The sequence below is a fragment of the Ascaphus truei genome, chromosome 19 (assembly GCF_040206685.1).
Source record: "Ascaphus truei isolate aAscTru1 chromosome 19, aAscTru1.hap1, whole genome shotgun sequence".
Lineage (NCBI taxonomy): Eukaryota > Metazoa > Chordata > Amphibia > Anura > Ascaphidae > Ascaphus > Ascaphus truei.
In genome coordinates this window covers 3,658,704-3,681,532 of record NC_134501.1, presented here as the reverse complement: position 1 = coordinate 3,681,532, position 22,829 = coordinate 3,658,704, and the positions used below count along the sequence as shown (strand labels likewise).

Genomic DNA, 22,829 nt, shown 5'->3' with positions numbered 1-22,829 from the left:
TTAGGATATGTTTATAGTGACCCGCAACGCACTGGACCACACATGGTTAACCATTTTCTTTAAGCCATTGAGCTGTAAGATGTCTTCTAGGTCCCAGAAGGAGTCTTGTGGCAGAAGATCACTACGTAAATATGTTCCCAAGTGTCCTCTCTTATATCATATTATGGCGCTGCACGGGCCCATACACAGTGTTTCCATCACTGTCTGGTGATATTTTGGCGCTGCACGGGCCCATAGACCGTGTTTCCATCACTGTCTGGTGATATTTTGGCGCTGCATGAGCCCATACACCGTGTTTCCATCACTGTCTGGCGATATTTTGGTGGGAATCTTGCTAAATCGCTAAATCTAACACTAGTTTTGTAACATTATCAGCCCTGCGGCTCTTGGCCAAAGATTTGTTAAGTTTTGCACATGTTTAGTTGCTAATGCTTTAATACACTGAGCAATTTCTCCCTGAGATGTGCACAGCTTAGCTTGCTCTGAGAAACAGAAAATACTCAGTAACATCTCTCTATATGTGTAACTCTTATCAAAGGCATTAGCATAGTGTGGAATATGAACAAATGTTTGCCCTATATGTTTATTTTTCATATTTATTAATATAAATCTTCCTATTTGTTTTACTGTTTAAATCAAAATGCCTTTGAATGAAGTTTAGTCCATTACACACTGAATATTATTCAAGCACTGTATCTGTAAACGGTGCTGTACCATAGACGCATGTGTCCCTTGGATTGTAAGCTCTCCCGGCAAGGCACTCCATTTGTTACCATGTGCTTTTACTTTTGATGCACTTACTGCATTATAATGCACTGTATCCTCATGTCTATTTAGTAAGCCTCCTTGTGCATTGTGGGCTGTGCATCAATACATCAAACCAGGAGCGGATTGGGCTGCAGAGGAACAGGGCAAATGCCTGGTGGGCCCGTGAGTCCATGGGCCAGTGCCGCCTTGGGGGGCTTGATGGTAGCACAGTTTTGGGGGGCTCGATGACGGTCATAGAGGCCCAACGCTCTTCCTCCCAACAATTAAACTGTTTGCCAGAGGAGAGCGTGGAGCCTCTGCGAGTGTCTTACCAGAGCGCCATCTCCTCCTACAGCGCCGTGTTGTCATGGCAGCCCGCCGTCACATGGTGACACATTGCCATGACATTGTGACATCACCTGGCGATGCGTCACCATGATAAGGCGACGTCGTGACGCAGCGTTGTGGGAGGAGGGTCGACATCTGTCTCCAATCCGCCCCTGCATCAAGCTACTGTACAGTACTTTGCGCTGTGTGTACCTGCGTGTGATATGGGGAGTGGTGGAGACAGGGGACAATAGGAAAAGTTACAGGGCACGTTTTCTTTGCCTGTCATTATACCACTTACCTGCTGCAGAAACATTCAGTATGAAACGCCATATTACATAGTAGATCAGGTTGAAAAAACCCATATGTCCATCAAGTTCAACCAATGCTAAATTTAGACAAAAGATACTTATCCTATATTTTTATTTACAGTATTTCCATCCCGAGGGAAGCACTCCCTGAGAAACAGATCTGCATCAAACATGGCAAACTTCTTTATCAAGTCTCCTACATTTGATGCAACAAGTTGATACTTTGCATTGTTGGGCTAGGATCTTTTGCCCAGTAGTTTGCGCCGCCCTGCAGCCAGTTACTGTACCAGCAACGCATTGAGGTTATCTTCGAGAAATGCCTTTCATCAGTTGCCAGGCTTAGCCATATAAAGTCGAAGACCCAAGCGAGAACTGGGCCAGTGTTTACTGGACTGAACCATCAAGCATATACATGAAGGTTTCTCAAGTCAAAAGTCCGATTCTTTCATTCATTGTCTCCAGGTAGTAAGAGCAATGAAACCACATACATAAACAAGGCAAATAAAACGCTTCTCGCACGTTACGCGTTTTTTCCCAAATGTAGTTCATTTCCTTGTACGTTAAACAAGAAACCCCCACAATGTGCTAGAGACAAATATAAAACCTACATATTTTATATGAAAACACAACTGTGTACAATATAGCGTTTAATACAATTTCCAAATCAGTGTGAGAATTCTCAGTAGACCCTATTTTTCTTTAGTACATCATTATCTTCATATAAAACAATTACACATGCTAAGATACTTTTTCACAGTCATTTAATTAAGCACAATAATATACCTATTTGTATGTATTGATAGGTATATAGACAGTTTGGATATGTAGATTTGCGTAGCTTGGTACCGGATTTCACATAACGCTTATTACATTACAGAAGCTGTCCAACAACTGTGAAATTACTTACATTAAATTTGTTTGACATCTGACAAAGCTGCAAAAATAATAAAAATAATAATAATAATAATAATGTTTCTCCTAATAATTATAAGGAAGTAGGAAAACTTCTCTTTAAGAGGTAGAGGTTTTATTGCGTAAAACACTGGATAAAACTTTACTGCTTCAAAGACATTTTTATTCTAACAGCAGGAAGAAAACAGTCATTGCTGGAAAAAAAACAATTTTTAATACTTCTATACCAGAATAAAGTTCTGTCAACGGATGTATTATAATAATAAATAATGACCAAGAATAAACTTTAAATACAAAGTTCTCTACTTGTTACAAGCATAGCAACAAAATCCTCTACTCTATTATCTCAGATTTCCTCCAAGATGGGTTTTTTTTGTCTTTATGTAGGAATGTAGACAGTATTATGACCAGTATCACAGACTACAGAAGTTACATAGAAAAAGGCTTGACATGTTTAGATATGAGAAGCATGATGATATTCACAAACAGACAATGCATCGCTGCTGATGTCACTTGTTGGTATTACAAGTTACACATGTCCTGGAAAAAAGGTGGATGTCAGAGGGGGAAACAGAGACAGTAGCACCGGACCAAATGGCATCAACACACACATCACGAGGAACGGGGGATGTTTCCAGTGTCACAAACAGAATTATTGCCTGTCGTATCTGCAAATGCTCAGAAGACACAAAAAAAGAATACTGAAGAGCTCAAAAGTGCAAGAAATGGAATGTTTTTTGTTTTTTTTTGTTCGCTTTTCGTTTCCGTTTTTTTTTTTTTTTTGCTAAGATATTGAAGGCGGCGTAAAAACACAGAAGCGAGCGACTGACAGTCACCAAACACAGCAGCGCAGTTCAAATTCTAAAGCGTACTACAGTCAGAACGTTTTCAATAATATTTCAATCCTTTTTTGTTTGTTTTTTCTCTCCGTCGGAGGATCGTAGAAACATTTGCATTTAGTTTAACGACTCGATTTTAAGTAAGGCAGTGAGAACTATACTAGAAAAAGAAAAAAAGTTAAAACAAGAAAGCAGCTTGCTCTATGCCAAGCGGGTCCCTAACATTGCGACCTCTTGGAAACTTAGTCACTTAGTTCTCCTCCTTTGCAGGCAGTTTATGCAGACCGTGTCCCTTCATTGCCTGAGATGTATTTCCAGTCTCAGGGCAGAGCTACGAATTGTATTTACACTGATTGCAGTTTAGTACGTTTGCAAACTGCTGTAGGCCGAGCTGAAGGTTAAGGCTGTGGGGTTACACTGTGCGCCCAGCCTACCGAAGAAATATCGACGTGTCTTTCTGAGTCAGGATGATGTTGGTTTAGAAGAAGTTCCCACCTCTCAGTCACCCCTATAAAAAGCAGGGCGTTTGCTTTTAATCAAAGGAGGTACATTGGAAGGCTAAATTTGTATCCCGTTTAAACTATCTGAGGGATAAACGTTGATACTATTAGCCATATGCTTTGATTACGTTCATTTTATATGTTTGTAATTAAGCTGTGTCATTTAGGTGTCTTGAAAGCTTCCTATGCAGGGAAGAACGTAACAATTTGGGGGATCCAATCAGTAGAAAAGCTAAAATCTGCAAAAATATAGAACACATTTGTCTTACAAAAACAAAAAATATTAGCTAAAACACTTTTTTTATTTATTAGAGACAGAGAGCAGGATGTGTTTGATTTAATATATTCAGTTCAGCTACTTCTAAAGAGCTTTATTCTCAATAATTCCTGCACCATGTCTGTAACACATACAAAAATTAACAAAGGAAGAAACGGTCTGGGCTGTGGGATCCTTCATTCAAGTAACAGGAAAAAAATATCTTTACTGTCTGTACAATATTTTTTTCTTACTAGCGCCTCCTACTGACAAGGCTGAGTAGTTTCCTTAAACAATACTATATTGTACCTCTGTCGCTCAGAACATCCTACTGCATCAAAGTAACACAAGTAATAAAAGCATTTCCCTCAATACTGCACATTGATCTGGAAAAATAATAATAATAATAATAAAAAGACAATTCTGCACTGCATATAGTTCTGCAGATTCCTTCTATCCATTGATTTGTTTGGCTGCATGTGAAGGAAAGACACAGAAAATGGAATATCGGATTCAATATGCTGTAGGTCAGAACTGACCCCAGCTCGCGGCCCGTCCAGCTCCATTTCTCCTATAGTGCTGTTATAACACCACTTCCATTGATTTTCTCTGCAGTGACAGCTCCAGCCAGACTGGCACCGTGGCAGCCGACCAACTCCACTCATTACTATGCTCGGCAAATGACAGCCGCTGGTGTCAAATTATAAAGGTGTTTTCAACAATGAAAACACAGCCCCTTTATCTTCAAGGCAACGTTAAATCATTTAGATAGTATCATTTTTCTGATAAAAGCATTTGTGTTGGACAAAGAACACTTCAAAGTCTGAAAGTACTGACCTCCTCACATTTTAAATACACTTTATTAGCCCACGTTTATTGTTTTGGAAGTACTTGTTGCCAGGTAACAGTTCAGCAGCCATTTTAGGGGGGTTAGGGTTCATATGTTTTAACATTCAAAGTCTCCTGTACACTATTCAGAATTGGCGCGGAATCCTTTCGCTCCGAATGCAGTTAGCAAATCCTTCTTTAAATGAGTATCTAAAACCGGTGGAAATGAATATTGCAATATACAGATTGGTTTGTGCCGCGGGGCTACTCTTGGGCGTTGCTGCCCTCCGCTGTTAGCTGCGCTGAGCTCCCAAGTTTGACAGGTGGAAGTTCTTCTGAATTCCCAGAAGTCTCAGAGTCAACGCGGGAGCGCTTGAACCTACGATCTGGATACTGGCTGTTGTCAAAAGGCATGCGATGGACACAGAGTACATGGGTCTTCAAATTTCCCTTCTGAGAGGCACTGTATGGGCAATATCTGCACTGGAAAGGTCTTTGACCTGTGTGACAAACAGAAAGTCAGTTAGTTTTCAGTTGGTTACAGGTTGAGCACAGAATATTTAGCAAATAAACACAATTTAATTATAACATTTCATCTTAAAGTTACCCCCCTACAGAATTCGTCTTCACCCTTCTATTTTTAACATGGGAGAGGGGGCAGCAGGAGGTCTCCGGAGCTGAACCGTGTTCATTTCAGCTCTGGGGACTTCCTGGTTCCCGAGATACATATCGGCGGAAAGTGCCGCTGGTTCCTCCCCTCCATGGGGAAACAAAATGGAGGTTTTAAATTTACCGTCATCTGTTGCGGCTTCATATTGGCCCACGTGACACAGGGGAAATTAAACAACCAGGAAGTACAGTACCTACCCCTGTCAGTATCTCAAGAACCATGGGGTCCCGGGCGCTGATATTAACGAGCGTCAACCTCGGAGAACCCCTGCTTCCCCCCTCCCCCATGTTATAAAAAAGGCAAACATTCAACTTGGCAAGCTCCTCTAATGCCACAGCGGCTACTGGGCTGAAGTCATATCCCCTGCTCTTTAATTTGCACATGCTGTGCCTTATCTGTACACCGTTCTGCTCCCTCCCACGGATCTTTCCTATAGAAATACTTTATAACCGGGGAAAAGAAAGAAGAAGCAATCAATGCATGTTCTTTATTGTAACCATTACTAGTGCCCTCAAATCTGCAGTGACCGACCACAATATAATGGCCCGTCCTGATATAATGATGTTTACCCGAGTTGATATTCTTAGAAGCAGAATGTAAAGTTAATAACTGTTACTGTGCTGGGACCCAATATTGGGCTGGGTGTCACTATGAAGCAGGCTTTGCACAACTGGAAATATATACCGGCATATTAAGTTATACCAGGAATGGCCCAACTCCAGTCCTCAAGGGCCACCAACAGGTCAGGTTTTAAGGATATCCCTGCTTCAGCACAGGTGGCTCAAGCGGTGGCTCTGTCGAAGTCTGAGACAATGATTGAGCCACCTGTGCTGAAGCAGGGATATCCTGAAAACCCGACCTGCTGGTGGCCCTTGAGGACGGGAGTTGCCAACCCCTGAGTTATACTGTAACATGTTTTACTGTCTGATATTGTAAGCTATTTAGGGCAAAGTCTTCCTTTGCCGTCTGTTATGATTTAATGTTCTGCTCTTCTCCCCTTTATTTGCCCGCATATAGGGGTGCCAGTGGGATTTCCCAAAAATACCGGGCACAGTGGTGAAAGGTGCAATGCGCTCGAGGCACGCATGCACCTCCCCTCTCCATGCTGTTTCCTCCTCTCCTTGGCCCCACCCTCAGACTCCTCCTCCTGATTGACTGCATTACCCGGAGCAGCCAATCAGGATAGAGGAGCTGCCCAGCACCCTAGCAACAGCCCTGCTCTCTCCCAAGGCGCGATAATACGAAGCGCGATAATACGAAGCGCAATAATACCGGCCGTTTGTCTGAACGGAGACGTGGTTATGGAAATGTGGGGAAATAATGTAAAAATGCTTCCTGATTCTGAATAGAATGAGCTAGTGATTGAGTCCCCTGTGCTGAAGCAGAGACTGATTGAGCCCCCTGTGCAGAAGCTGGAATACCCTGAAAGCCTGACCTATTGGGGGAAAACGGGGGGGGGGGGGGGTCTTGAGGACTGGAGTTGAGCACCCCTGATCTAAGGAACCAAACGGCTAGATTTGACTATTTACTATATATAGGGTCTGAGTACATCTGTTAAGGTCGTAACTGTAGCTACAGAAGTGTACGTGCTGTGCACCCTCAGACCTGGGAGTAGGAACGCCTATACATTTTTAGACTCCTAAATGCTGAGCTTTTCCCAACAGCTGTCTTGTTAATTGAAAGTTTTTAAAGTTAATTACCTTCTGACATGTTGATTTGTAAGGCATCATGTCACATTGTATTCTTAACGTGACACTATTTGTGGTGGCAAAACGGTTCTTTAGCTCAGTGTGTTTTGAAAACACGTTTATGGTGACAGCCATTTAGATTGCGTTAATTAAATTTATATTGGCATAAATAATATGATTTATGCGAGCACTCATCATCTCAAACCGAGCACGTTCTGAAGATAGGAAGCGGAACCCTAAAGCAGTCGTGGCACCGTTTTTTCACGTTTCATTCCTAAGATCTTCAATTCTAATTCCTGCAACATTTTGCATAACAATGAAATGTAACCCCAAAAGTGCCCAACATCGGGGATTCATCCTCCAGGAATGGTTCGGTGAAAAGGAACATTTTACCATTTACCTGAGAGTTACATCGCCTTAACGAACATACGATTTGTAAAAATACTATTGTATTCAACTTCATGTTCTTCTGCCAAACTTCTCTTTTAAATACATTAATACAAACACGTGTTGGAAGTTACTTGTAATTCAGTTCACTATTACAAGCTTATTAGTGGCTGAAATATAATGGTAGCAGGAGGTGTGTTTTTCACACTCAGGGTACCACTATTTTTCAATTTGCAAACTTTAAATCCATGACATCTGCAACCCCCCTCCTTTAATTCTGTTAGACAAGCCCCCTCCTTTAATACTGTTAGACAAGCCCCCTCCTTTAATAATTTTACAGCTTACATATTGCGTAAATCTTTCTAAAATGCAGAGCTTTGTGTTAAAGTACTGTAAATCTTTCTATTATCGGTCACAGTACCACTACTTTTTAACCACTGGTTATTAAACTTCCGCAGATCCCACAATCTCAATGGCTAGATGGGGGTTAGACCGTAGCCCAAATAAAATGCAGTTTTTTTATTATTTTAAAATGTGCTTTAAAACAGCAGAACATGGTGACACTTTTTACATTTGTTTTTATAGGATTCCTGCAGGGGGTTTGTCCATTTCCGGGGACACCCTACTTCCCGAGACACTTACCTCTGTAGGGGGTGTTGGTATCTCAGCAGCAGCTCCGATGGGGCTGTGTGGCGCTATTGAAATGGCGGCGTTTAAAAGTCTTGCGTCACGCGGGCCAATACGAAGCGTCATCCCTTGTGCCTTCCTATTGGCCCGCGTGACCGGGACATTTAAACCTGAGCAGGAGATACTGGCGCCCCCTACAGAGGTAAATATCTTGGGAAGCAGGGGGTCCCCGGAGCGGAAATGAACGCAGCTCATCTCCAGAGACCCCGTGGATCATATCTATAACTCGAAATAAAAAAAATGGAAGGGAAAAAAATCAGGATTGCTGCTTTTAATAAATTACTACAAGACGTTTCAAACTAAAGATTATTCAAATAGATATGTCTGTTGTATAAAACTGATGGTCACTGCTGATGGTCACTGCAGACGGTCACTGCGGATGGTCACTGCGGACGGTCACTGCTGATGGTCACTGCGGATGGTCACTGCTGATGGTCACTGCTGATGGTCACCGCGGACGGTCACCGCGGACGGTCACTGCGGATGGTCACTGCTGATGGTCACTGCTGCCGGACTTGTTACCGAAAGCATTAAGGGCCCACATCCACTAAGTATTATTCCTTCCTAAGAAAGTTCCCCGTGTCAGAAGACGCCTTCCAGCCACAGGGCCGCAGACACCGGGCCCGGGACACCCGGCTGTCTCCCCCCGCTGGCGGCCCTGTCCAGCCCAATCACTTGGAGGTATTTTATGGAATAATATTGCTTAGCACAGGGTGGCGCAAACTTTATTCCCTGCGCCCACCTGCCGGATGTCCTCCTCTCCGTGCGCCCCCCTCCCTCCTGCTCCTTACCTTGATTCCCGGCGTCTGGGCAACGTGACGTCACATGACCCCGCGGCATCATTTGACGCCGCATTGCCATGGCGACGCGTCTCCAGATGACGGCTGAATCAAGGAAAGTATTGTTTACAGAGGCCCTGCAGCTCCCCCGGCACTTAATGTAAGTGACTTCGGGAAACGCGCGGGGCCTTTGTAAACTCCGCGCCCCCCGCCGGTAATCTCGCGCCCCCACTTTGCGCACCGCTGGCTTAGCACATATCGGCTTGCATATAACACATTGCTTGGATTATAATATTTTTTTAAATTAGCATGGACAGTCTACGCGGTTCTGTACACAGAATTTTTCAAGCACAACCGAGTTCCTGTCCCGTAGAGCTTACAATCTAATTTTGGCGCCTGGGGCACAGAGATTGAGTGACTTGTCCAAGGACCTGACACTGGGATTTACACTAAATTCTCCCACTTGCAGGGCAGGCGTGTTACCTCTGAGCTCCTGTTTCAACTCATCATGTTTATAAACCCCTCACCCACGCAGAATGTAACAGGCACCACAAATGTGCAACTATATGTAGCCATGTATCCCCTTGGCTACTAATCTGCCCTGCCTAACACATAGGCCCTGTACCAGTGCAGGCAGTGTTAGGGTTAAATCTACGCCCTGCTGTAGTAAGCGGCTCCCTTGAGTGACAGGGGGGGGGTGGCCTGAGGCCTAGGTGCCGCCCACACGGGGCTGAAACCTGAAGCCCCGCCCCTGGTAACAGTAGGGAGTGGGCAGTTAGTGAGTTCTCCCCTCTCCCCTCAAGGGACTGGGTCGTTGTTCTATCCCCTCCCACAGGGGAGTGGGAGCTGTCACCCCTTACTCCACCACGGAGTAGGGGTGCAAAGGATAGACCATTGGGGCCTCAAGCCCTGGGGGCTGATTCCAGGGACCAGAGGAAATGCATTGTTGATTGTTGATTGACCAGTTGCAGTTTTTATGCTCCTGCCTGTGACTGCAGGTTATCAGGGGGAGTGCAAGATGTTCTTTCCTGCAGGGACTCCACCACGCTCTGCTGGGGCCTGTGGGGAATGGAGGTGCTGCACCCAGAACGAGATGAGAGCTCTATTACCTGAAAGCCTGTCCTGTTTTCCCCAATACCATCGGTGGACACTCAGCAATCCTGTAAGCCTCACAGCTACAGCACAATGAGAGGTACAGCACAATCCAGAGGGCGGGGGAACACCTGTTACATACATATACACAGGTACAGCACAGCGAGAGTACAGGTAACAGTGACATCTCCCAGAGGGCGGGGGAACACCTGTTACATACATATACACAGGTACAGCACAGCGAGAGTACAGGTAACAGTGACATCTCACAGAGGGCGGGGGAACACCTGTTACATACATATACACAGGTACAGCACAGCGAGAGTACAGGTAACAGGGACATCTCACAGAGGGCGGGGGAACACCTGTTACATACATATACACAGGTACAGCACAGCGAGAGTACAGGTAACAGGGACATCTCACAGAGGGCGGGGGAACACCTGTTACATACATATACACAGGTACAGCACAGCGAGAGTACAGGTAACAGGGACATCTCCCAGAGGGCGGGGGAACACCTGTTACATACATATACACAGGTACAGCACAACGAGAGTGCAGGTAACAGGGACATCTCCCAGAGGGCGGGGGAACACCTGTTACATACATATACACAGGTACAGCACAGCGAGAGTGCAGGTAACAGTGACATCTCCCAGAGGGCGGGGGAACACCTGTTACATACATATACACAGGTACAGCACAGCGAGAGTGCAGGTAACAGGGACATCTCCCAGAGGGCGGGGGAACACCTGTTACATACATATACACAGGTACAGCACCGCGAGAGTACAGGTAACAGTGACATCTCCCAGAGGGCGGGGGAACACCTGTTACATACATATACACAGGTACAGCACCGCGAGAGTACAGGTAACAGTGACATCTCACAGAGGGCGGGGGAACACCTGTTACATACATATACACAGGTACAGCACAGCGAGAGTACAGGTAACAGTGACATCTCACAGAGGGCGGGGGAACACCTGTTACATACATATACACAGGTACAGCACCGCGAGAGTACAGGTAACAGTGACATCTCACAGAGGGCGGGGGAACACCTGTTACATACATATAGACAGGTACAGCACAGCGAGAGTACAGGTAACAGTGACATCTCCCAGAGGGCGGGGGAACACCTGTTACATACATATAGACAGGTACAGCACAGCGAGAGTACAGGTAACAGTGACATCTCCCAGAGGGCGGGGGAACACCTGTTACATATATATACACTTATCTGAAAAATCTGCTTCTCAAAAGTGTTGGGATATCAGGAAATATTTTGCATCCATTGAAGAGGACAGGGGCTAACGCTGACCTGTCCTAACCTGTCCTGGTTTGTAGTAAAGCTCAGGGGAAGCTAGAGACAGGAATAAGAACGTGTTCAGATCACCAAACATTGCTCTTCTATTAACCCTTTGAGTGCTAGAGGAGCCACAGCAGGGATGCAACTCCAGTCCTCAAGGGTCTCCAACAGGTCAGATTTTCAGGATATCCCTGCTTCAGCACAGGTGGCTCATTCAATTGAGCCACTGATTGAGCCACCTGTGCTGAAGCAGTGATATCCTGAAAACCTGGCCTGTTGGTGGCCCATGAGAACTGGAGTTGGCCACCCCTGGGCCAAGGCCACAGCTCCACTTGCACATCGCGGTCACGTGATGAGGACAGATGGCGCCCAGCGCTACTGTAGGCATCTCTGCTACAAAACAAGCAAAAAGCCCACGATGTGGCTACTACATCTTGGGGGCCCCTGACGTGGCCAAACCACACGGCTCCGTCTTGGAGCACCCAAGGGGTTCAATAAACGACCCCAGGTTACATATTAGAGCAGCCCACCTCCCTTATATCTGGGATATCGCTGGGTCATGTAGATCTGTCCTAGATGAGCCTCTGTGATTCAGGAACCATAATCATATTTCCACTTAGTTTCTGCCTTGCCTCCCCCTGTATTCCATCCCCCTCTACTGCAACTTAACCCCAGGGCCCTAAATAAGTACATTCCTTGTGAGTAATTCCACCATGCTCCATTTGTTTCATTGCCAAATTATTCATGGTCAGTAATGATGTAACTTATATGAAATCCTATAATGACTGAGAACGTGGTCCCTCGAGACCTCAATAAAACGACGCGGTTCTACTTATTAAAGGAAAATTGCAACGAAACCGCGCCATGCAATATTTCTGGCAACGAGGAATTAATATTTAGTACAATCAGACAATGGAAATTAGATACATGAGGCAGGAAAATCGCTGCCCCCCACTCATCAGGGATCTTTTATTAAAGGAAATATCACTTGTGACAAATCCCTATATAATAATAGGGTCTTTAACAATGTCTCTGGGCTGCAAAGTATGGGCGAAAAGAAGGACCTACAATATACAAAAAAATCATATTGCTTTTCTGTGATTAATCTAATGCTTTTTTTATTAATCTTACTATTTTCACATTTTGCAGCTAGATGACATTGATTCATACAACACCCTCCCTAAATTGTGGTGTTGCTCCTATAAAAGGTGTCATACTGTACGCCCTCTCCCTCCTTTGTTACTAAATTGTGTTGTAACTTTTACAAGATAAATATGAAAGTACTGGTTGTTACGACATGAGACCGCAGACCATAGTTCTGCCGAGTACGACTGGTAGAATATTTGATCATTTTATACACACTCGTATATATTTAAGTGAATAGAAGTTACTGCATAATCAACAATTATTCAACTGTATTGATGATGGGGAAAAACAAGAACATTATTCCCCCCGAGGTATGTTTAGGGCGACTATATATTACAAAAAAATAGCCGAAAGGAAGATTTAATAGGCATGATACACGTACCGCAGAACTAGAGAGGCGCAAATCTCTCTCAGGAGGTTGCAAACCGTGTAAAATTTGGCCCTTTTTTAGTCGCGGAAAAATCAGCGTCTGTCAGTGTTCGCAGAAAATTTGCAAAGCATTAGGTCAATAAGCGTAGTAATTTCATTTATTACGCTAATTTGCGTGAATCTCAAAAAAATCCCTAGACTGGCTTGTGAAATTCTGTAGATTCGCTGAATGCCGAGACACGCCATGTTTCACTCACGGTCTGGCGATATTTGGGGGGGGGAATACAGTTTTGCACACTTGTAGATAGAAGTGCAGGCAGCCCTTGCAGTGAACAGCATATCCGACACGTTATAATATACACCAATGGGCAGTTTTCCGACGTCAAAACACCTTATCCGACATGACACAAATATTATTTTGTATAGTACTATGGCTTGTGTACTGTACAGTACTGCAAGCTTCTAATTATATTTCTTAAAAACACTTGTACACATCATAAATAATTACTGTATGTACTGCACATATTATTGCTTGAGTACAATATTGTGGGTAATTTTGTGTTAAAAAGGCCTTCTTGGCCTTGGTCAGGAACATAACCTCAATTTATAAAATTGATCCTCCGGGAACATGGGTTTCGCTAACCGACTCTATTTCCCTGAACGCATGGAGTTGGATAACCTGGGACCGTACACACACGTCTTCTCAGTCTCCAAAACGGCATGTGGGAAAATGGAACAAGGTTGGCAAGGCCGGCATGATGGCGGTGCCATTGCACCGAGCCCCGCGCTTACGGAGGCCCCGCTCTCTTCCCAACAACGCTTAAACTGACTGCCAGGGAGGGCGCGGGGCCTCTGTAAGCGCCTCCTAGCTTCTCTCTGGGGCCAGCATCTCCTCCTGCTATCATGTGACAACATGTCACCATAACAACGCGAAGCACGAGGAAGAGATGTCGCTCTGGAGAAGGTAAGAGGCCCCTGGCAAAACCCCACTGCACCAAGCCCCACAAAAACCCCATCCGGCCCTGAAGGTTGGCCTTTAGGAATACTGTACTATTAACATCAGATCTGCACTATTTATTTTCAAAGTGTAGCCTTACTGCCTCCTACTTATCATGCACAAAAGCAACTATGTATATGTAAAATGACCCTGTAAATGTAACTGGAGACTCTACGAAGCATAGACTCTATGAAGTCCCACTCGGGTAAAGTATCGCTTCTTTAACACTTTCACTGCCAAAGCAATGTGTTGATGGCCCATCTGACAGCATGAAGCTAAATGGTCCTCATTCATTCCGAGCTGCAGTAGTCTGAGACTTCAACTGGCTCACTTATTGAAGTCGGAACCGGTCCAAATGGCTCTCATTTACAGGCAGCTGTATGCTTATGTGGGACATACTCTTAATGATGCCAGAACGGATACATTTTTCTTATTAAGTCATAAAGAAAATGTTCCTCTGCTTTCCCTTTACCCCAGGAAAAAAGGGTTCTCTAAGCGGAAAGGTGTCAGAGTTTGCTTTCTTCCTGGCGGGATCCAGAATGGACGGCTGAGGAAATGACAGATGTCTGGAACCAGCGCAATGAGGCATGCTATCATTTCAGCCTAATCCCTTTATTTCACTGCAGTCACATAAACCAAAACAAATGGGCAGCCCCCGACTACTGCAGAAGAAACATGGTAGGATTACTTTGTTTCATTATTTCCGCTTGTGCGCCATCGTTCCTTATACAAGGATATCGTGCCCCTTTCACTGTTTCGCATTCAGAAGTACAGCAGCACCACGGAGAGCCCCCGGACTTTCAGGATCACAACGCCCCCCTGATAATGCGATCACGGGGTTGTGGTGAGACGTGGTGGGTCGGTGGCAAACTTGTGACTCCCTGAGAACGGCAAAAGCACAGCGATGGGTTAATCCTTTGCATGCTAAGGGCGTCTGCAAAGTGATATCCTCCGACTGCATCTATTCCAGGTCCTGTGCAGCTACAAATGGGACATCCTTGGGACATCCTTCACCCACGGAAAAACGGATGTACCTATTATATGTTTTTCTGCCCGTCTGTGAGACCTCTTATATATAAAATAAAACGTACATCTGATAACTGTTCTTCCTCAGAGGTATTTTATCATCAGTCCTAATGTAAATATGTCAACCTATATAGAGATGAACAAGCGCTTTCAGGAGCTCAATACAGAAAAAAAGGTTTGATTCCAAATATCAACGTTTCGATCTTATTATAAGGACTTTATCATCTTGAGAAATATAAGACCAAAACGTTGATATTTGGAATAAAAGCTTTTTTTTCTATATTGCGTTCCTGTTTATCTCCATATATTTTTGTATATTCTTACTATTGGCAAGTTTGGCTATTGTTACGTGAGTGGTGTCCTTTTAACTATGAATATATACAGTGGTGTAAAAAAAGAAAGAAAGAAAAAAACCCTCTTTGAATTCTATGGTTTTACATATCAGGACATAATAAAAATAATTTGTTCCTTAGCAGGTCTTAAAATTAGGTAAATACAACCTCAGATGAACAACAACACATGTCATATTACACCGTGTCATGATTTATTTAACAAAAATAAAGCCAAAATGTAGAAGCCATGTGTGAAAAACTAAGTGCACCTTATGATTCAATAGCTTACAGCAGCGGTGCGCAAACTGTGGGGCGCGACCCCCAGGGGGGGCGCGAGACTGCCGACAGGGTGGCGCGGGGTTTACAGAGGCCCCGCGCGCTTCCCGAAGGCAATTAATTTAAGTGCCGGGGGAGCTGCAGAGCCTCTGTAAACCTAACTTACCGTGGCTCCGGCGGCTTCCTCCCTGCGTCGCCATGGCAACGCGGCGTCAAAATGACACTGCGAGGTCATGTGACGTCACGTTGCTATGGCAACGTGACGTCATTACGCCGGAGCGCGAGTAAGATGGGGTTGGGGGGGGGGCGTGGGAGTGAGGGGACAGCTGGCAGGGGGGCGCAGGGAAAAAAGTTTGCGCCCCCCTGGCTTACAGAACCACCTTTAGCAGCAATAACTTGAAGTAATCATTTTCTTTATGACTTTATCAGTCTCTCACATCGTTGTGGAGGAATTTTGGCCCACTCTTCTTAACAACATTGCTTCAGCTCATTGAGGTTTGTGGGCATTTGTTTATGCACAGCTCTCTGAAGGTCCAGCCACAGCATTTCAATCGGGTTGAGGTCTGGACTTTGACTTGGCCATTGCAACACCTTGATTCTTTTCTTTTTCAGCCATTCTATTGTAGATTTGCTGTTGTGCTTGGGATCATTGTCCTGTTGCATGACCCAATTTCGGCCAAGCTTTAGCTGTCGGACAGATGGCCTCACATTTGACTCTAGAATACTTTGGTATACAGAGGAGTTCATGGTTGACTCAATGACTGCAAGGTTCCCAGATCCTGTGGCTGCAAAACATGCCCAAATTATCACCCCTCCACCACCGTGCTTGACAGTTGCCGTGCTGCCATGTTCTTTTTAGAGAGAAGAGGTTTTCTCCTGGCAACCCTCCAAACAAACCATACTTGTTCAGTCTTTTTCTAATTGTACTGTCATGAACTTTAACATTTAACATGCTAACTGAGGCCTGTAGAGTCTGAGATGTAACTCTTAGTTTTTTTGCAATATCTCTGAGCATTGCACGGTCTGACCTTGGGGTGAATTTGCTGGGACGTCCACTCCTGGGAAGATTGGCAACTGTCTTGAATGTTTTCCACTTTTGAATAATCTTTCTCACTGTAGAATGATGGACTTTAAATTGTTTGGAAATGGCCTAATAACCCTTCCCAGATTGATGGGCAGCAACAATTGCTTCTCTAAGATCATTGCTGATGTCTTTCCTCCTTGGCATTGTGTTAACACACACCTGAATGCTCCAGACCAGCAAGCTGCTAAAACGTTCGGCTTTTATAGAGGTGCTTACACTTGCTGATGATCAATTAATCAAGGGCATTTGATTAGCAGCACCTGTCTGCTACTTAGCATCTTAATTCCTATGGAAGCATTAAGGGTGTACTTAGTTTTTCACACATAGCTTCTCCCTTTTGGCTTTATTTGTGTTAAATAAATCATGACACGGTGTAATATGTCATGTGTTGTTGTTCATCTGAGGTTGTATTTACCTAATTTTAAGACCTGCTAAGGAACAAATGATTGTTATTATGTCCTGATATGTAAAACCATGGAATGCAAAGAGGGTGTACTTTCTTTTTCACACAACTATATATATAGTTGTACATATTATATACATATACTGTTAATAATAAATATATGTATATACACAGATAAATAATTGTTATATGTTAAAATTCCTTCCTCTAGTTTGGAAGATGCTCCTGTATCCTGTGGCACTAAACTGTACCTATTTCCCAGTGCCAAATGTTGCCAAATGTTGCAGGGTATGCTGCAGGGGTTAATGAAATTGTTGTCAGAATGCCGTTCTTCCAATTGGAAATGAACCGTTCAAACTGTCTCTTACGTGCAATTGTCTTGTTAGGCTCCTAACCTAACCGGGATTTTTCTGGTCTAATAGGCAATGCATTTTTAATGCAAAATAAAACTGCAAATATCATAAAAGCTTTTAAGTGTATTTAGCCCCACCTTGTCTATATGTGATTTTAACTGAACATCTAAATTAAATATAAAGTGTGTGATGTTGATGCATTAGCTGATGTTCCCGGCGCAGGACAATCTGACAAGATGTTATGTGGCTGCTAAACTGAAATTACAGTAAAAAAATTGCAAGGACATTAGTTTGTAAGATTTTAATTAGAGATGTGACAAACTTTTGCATGAGGTCGCGAACCATGAAAAATTGCGCCCTTTTTGAGTTGCGGAAAAAAGCCGGGGCTTAGCCACAGTTGACCAGCGATTCGCCGCGCATTAGGTCAGCGTGCATTGCTGTTCCGTTTTTACCCCTTCAGTGCCGGAGGGTCCTGCCACCTCCGTGGCTACTGACCCTTCCGACACTGACGGATCGCGTGACCGCTCTTCTGAGTGATCACATCAGAGCTTTCGCCGGCCGGACCAGGAAGCGAAGGGGCAGCGTCCGCCCCTTCAGTGTAGTCTGCAATCAGCCCCTAAAACGCGGGGATGCGGATGGACACCGGCCATTCCAAATGCCGCTGGGCTACGGGATGGCGACCCTTGGTATGCGTCTCTGGTGGCACTTTTTATGACGTACACTGTATGTAACTAGGGCACCGAAGGGGTTAATATGCTATTTTCTTTATAACCACTCGATTCGCTTAATTCGCAGACTATAAATAGGGCGCACACATCGCGTTTTGCTCGCTGCCGGGCGAAATTTCGCTGAAATTGTGCATAACTGCTAAACCAAAGACTCATTTTGAGACATTATTAACCCTTGGTGAATCGAATTTCGCAGGGAAAATAATGCGTTCCTTTTTGCGACAGCATTTCGGACCGTTCTACGCCTGCAATATCTACATTTTCATCCCTTTCCTCAAACACGCTATAAAGTCCTCTTAATTCCATATTCCTTCTATAAGTACATTGGCTTAATTAGGATAGTTAAAAAGATAGCTCTAATTAGAATCAAGGAGTCTAATTGGCAAAATTATAAGGTATTCATCTCCCAGGAGTACACTGCTTTTACCACAAACTCAAACAAAGCAAAGCTAAAGATGAACACAGAAAATGATACCTTCCTAATAACGAGATGAAAGACACGGAGACCCGTCTGCCATATGCGGCGATAAAAGGAACGGAGCGGAAATCTATCAGAGAAAGGGGAAGACGGCTTCACAAGTTACTGAACAGAGGTCTCGACTTTGGCAGCAAATTTTCAACTTTAAGCCTAATTCAATAAGAAAAATATTAACAAAGTTTTGGGGGGGAGGAGCGGGGAAAAGTGCCAAATAAATTGCATTCTTAATTTTTTTTATGGTTTTCATTATATTTCTATCTTGTCTACCAAAGATACAGATATAAATGGAATAATAACATACACCTAGCATAAATCGATAATGAAAGATTGCATTAACCCACTGGTCGTTGACCGAGCCACTGGTTGAGCCACCTGTGCTGAAGCAGGGATATCATTTAAAACGTGACCTGTTGGTGGCCGTTGAGGACTGGAATTGGCCACTCCAGCATTAACCCCTTAATAACCATAGTGGTTATGAAGGCATGCATCATGGGGTAAGCAGTTTGATTCTATCAATAACCTTCATTTGGTCCCAAAGAGGCTACCTAGGCTCTCGTTGAGCCTCACTGGCTCTCAAAGGGTTAGTCACCGCTACAAACAATAATGTATTTGATGGTATTTTTTTATTATTATTTATTGGCACAATGGCCTACAACCTTATCCAGCTTTGGCTAACAGAGCGGTAAGTTATTCCTATAGGGGGCTGTAAGGTGTATTTGGGGGGGTGAGAGGGGGAGATTGGGGATAGTGGGTGGATTATGGAGATAGGTGCCCCAGGGAGGGTGGTTAGGCCCCCAGGGTGTGGGTGGTGGAGATAAATCCTTTTCTTTGCCATAGTAGTTAGTAAGGCATTACCACACTAGCCTTTATGGCATACAATGGCTAGTTAGGTAGATAGTGAATGTTATTACCCCTTTAGTTGACCCTTTAACTATAGTTAGTAAGGAATTAGCAATAGAGTGATGTCATACATTTTCAAGTTATCCAAGGTTTCCGATGAGCTTTTCCATATATTTCCTGAATTGGACCAATTCCACACCCTGCTTTAGCTGCTACAGAAAAATATTTAACAGAAAAACACTCTTTGGAGTTTATTGAATGCATTGGGAATTATTACTCTTGCAAAAAAAAAGAGCTCCTTTTAATAGAGATTTTCTCGTCCGGGGCTGCTCTGATCTTGTATACATTTTTTGTAAATGTAATTCCTGGCTAAATAATTATTACAGGCATACCCCGCATTAACGTACACAATGGGACCGGAGCATGTATGTAAAGCGAAAATGTACTTAAAGTGAAGCACTCCCTTTTCCCCACTTATCAATGCATGTACTGTACTGCAATCGTCATATACGTGCATAACTGATGTAAATAACGCATTTGTAACAGGCTCTATAGTCTCCCCGCTTACGCACAGCTTCGGTACAGGTAGGGAGACAGTATTTCTGTTCAGGACATGCTGACAGGCGCATGCGCAAGCTGCCGTTTGCCTATTGGGCGATATGTCCTTACTCGCGAGTGTACTTAAAGTGAGTGTCCTTAAACCAGGGTATGCCTGTACATTGATTCCGGCCTTTCATTTGTGTTGACTTGTTTTCTGGAGATATCTACTTGCACGTCACAGAGGGTTATGTATCAATGTCTACTGGCTACAAACCTTGTGTAAAATTTGACAAAACAGAAAAATCCCATTATATCCTAGGGGACGTTAGTGTTGGATATATCGGGTGCCATATTTTTGCCCCAGTTTTGCAGCCTGGGGAGTTTTAATAAGAACCTGTTCTATATCCGCCGAAATGGCCAATCGGCTTGTTTACAGCCCAAACTCCCCATTGATGACCACTTCACTCTCACCTCACAGAAACATGTATGGTGGTTGGCCCTCAAGCACTCTGTAAATACCATGTTACTACACGTTTTTGGGGGACACTTCTAAAATGCTTTTCATTGGTTATTACAATTAAACTATATAATTACTAAGCAAAGGGATGAAAAGTATGTGAAGATTGTATACCCAGCACGCTCGTACCAGTGACTAAAGTAAACACACTCAGTTATAGGAAGATAAATGGTAATTCTGCTTTGAAATACTTTAACTTCTTATATTTCAGCCTGATAAAGTGTCTTTGAAGTGGGTGAGCATTTCTCACTGTGACCCGTGGCACATATTTACTAAACATGGCTATGCTATGACAAGTGAATGCGCCACAAGGCACCACTTAGTAAATATCTCCCTTCATCTCCCTATGCCTCATGCTCCAAATTAGAGTGTAAGCTTTTCAGGGCAGGTGCTTGTTTTGCCTGCAAAATTCGATGTACTGTGCTGCATAAAGCCCGTGATAGAGAGAGAGAGAGAAAGAGCGAGAGAGAGAGAGAGAGAGAGAGAGAGAGGGAGAGGTATTATGCTGTTATTGTTATTTAACCCTGCAGAGGATGGGTTTGCCTTGCACATGAGGCGTGGGCGACTGAACGTGCTGTTTAGGAGTTGGATAAAACAAGTCTCTTTTGCTAAACGTTTCACCCCATCCACTAAACCAGGGCTGGGTAGCTCCAGTCCTCAAGGGCCAACAACAGGTCAGGTTTCCAGGATATACCTGCTTCAGCACAGGTGGCTCGGTCTTTAACTGAGCAACTTGTGCTGAAGCAGGGATATCCTGAAAACCTGACCTGTTGGTGGCCCCTGAGGGCTGGAGTTGCCCAGCCCTGCCTTAGGACACCGTAGCATGTACTGCATCAACCTTTCCGCTCCTTCCCTCCCTGATCCCTGCGAGGAAAGAGAGAGGAAGGTGAGTCCCGCTCCTCACTACCTGACAGCCGTCTCCACAGCTGTAAAGCCCTCTTTCAGCACAATTCATAAAGAGAAAAGCCCAACGTGCTGGATTTCGCCTATGGCAGAATAGCGTACAATTTCTGGCCCTTCAGGCTAGAACAATAAACGCAACGAGGAAAATCTGAGATTTATCCCCCCTTAAACTTCCCACAACAACCTCAGCAAAACCACATGACTGCCTTGAACAGTCTCCCTGGGGTGTTCAGTGCTACTTTGGCAGGAAATCAGAATTACTCTTATATAAATTCCATCTGATGCCAGCGCTACCATCTGTGAGGGAAGAGGCTTCACCTACGTCTGCAGACAAAGCCACTCTCCCATAGACAAGGGAGAAGGAGAAGGCAGAGAGAGAGAGAAAAATGTGATTAATTTGCAGAATGCTTGTGATTTGCTCATATATTATTATAACTGCTCATCAGCACATGACAAATTCCCAGCTCTCTGCACAGGAACCCGTTCAGTTTCAGCAGTTTTTTTGCGCCGGCACCTGACAGACTGCAGAGCCACTAATGACTTTCAGATGCTTACAAACAGTAATTCTATCTTCAGAATGAAAAAAAAAAAGGAAACATAGAAAGAAAAGAGCCGAGTTATCGCCGTTTCATCTCCCTGCTGCCGGGTTTAACGCGTGCGGGTAACAGGACGTGCCGGCAGCAACACGGACACCCCAATAATGTTACTACTTGTGCACATGAAACGTCCACTCATCGCCCGTGGGAGATGTGCCGGGACGCCTGGGGTTAGAGCGGGCAGCGTTATGGGGGGAATCCCATTACATGGAAAGGAAAGGGGCATGTAAACAGCAGATTTACTTGTTTAAAAGAGGAATGAGCGGTACGAATATAAATATACATACATACATACATACATACATACATACATACATATATATCCATGCTCACATATGTATATACACACCCCTCTATTACACACACTGTATTTGTACATTTCAGCATGGCCATCAAGACACAAACCCCCCCATTGTGAGTAGATATGTAGGTGTGCGTGATATATATATATTTGCATTGGTGTCAGCATAGTCATCTAGATATTTATATACTTAAGTGTAGTTATGGGTTGATCTGATATTTATAAATAAAATTTTTAATTTGTTGGTCTATTAAATCTATTAAGAAAACCAAACGACAAATTCTAACGACTTGTAAGCTATATTCCGAGAGCCTTTTTGTAAAGTGCACGCGCTGCCCTTGTGGCATTGGCGGTTTTCACACGTTCCCGGGCGCCACCATTTATCTTGAATGTCAAGATGTGGCCAGCGGCGGTGGTCTTGGATTTAGGAAGACACACGTTTTGCAATTACAGATGTAGCGTCCGTTATTATAAACTCGTGCGACTTCACTGAAGCAGGTTTAACAAAGTGAGCAGTTTGCGCGTTAAATCGCACAATTTGGACTTTAGACGCAATGGCGTTAAGAAAAACGGGTGCTACATTTGTATTGTGACTTAGGGCT

At 44.0% G+C, this 22,829-nt stretch overlaps 1 protein-coding gene across 6 annotated transcripts in view; it reads right to left on the bottom strand.

Moving 5' to 3' along the window:
* Positions 1-1,562: 1,562 nt before the first annotated feature.
* Positions 1,563-22,829, bottom strand: part of ZNF536 (zinc finger protein 536) — a 422,190-nt gene continuing 400,923 nt past the window's right edge. For 4 of the 6 annotated variants that reach the window (XM_075576319.1, XM_075576320.1, XM_075576318.1 and 1 more), the window contains one exon: positions 1,564-5,220. In XM_075576319.1, the coding sequence (XP_075432434.1) occupies positions 4,985-5,220 (236 nt within the window). In that variant the 3' untranslated portion in view covers positions 1,564-4,984. Of the gene's footprint in view, positions 5,221-22,829 lie in introns of all 6 variants that reach the window. The other 2 variants (XM_075576322.1, XM_075576323.1) reach the window with 2 other exon arrangements.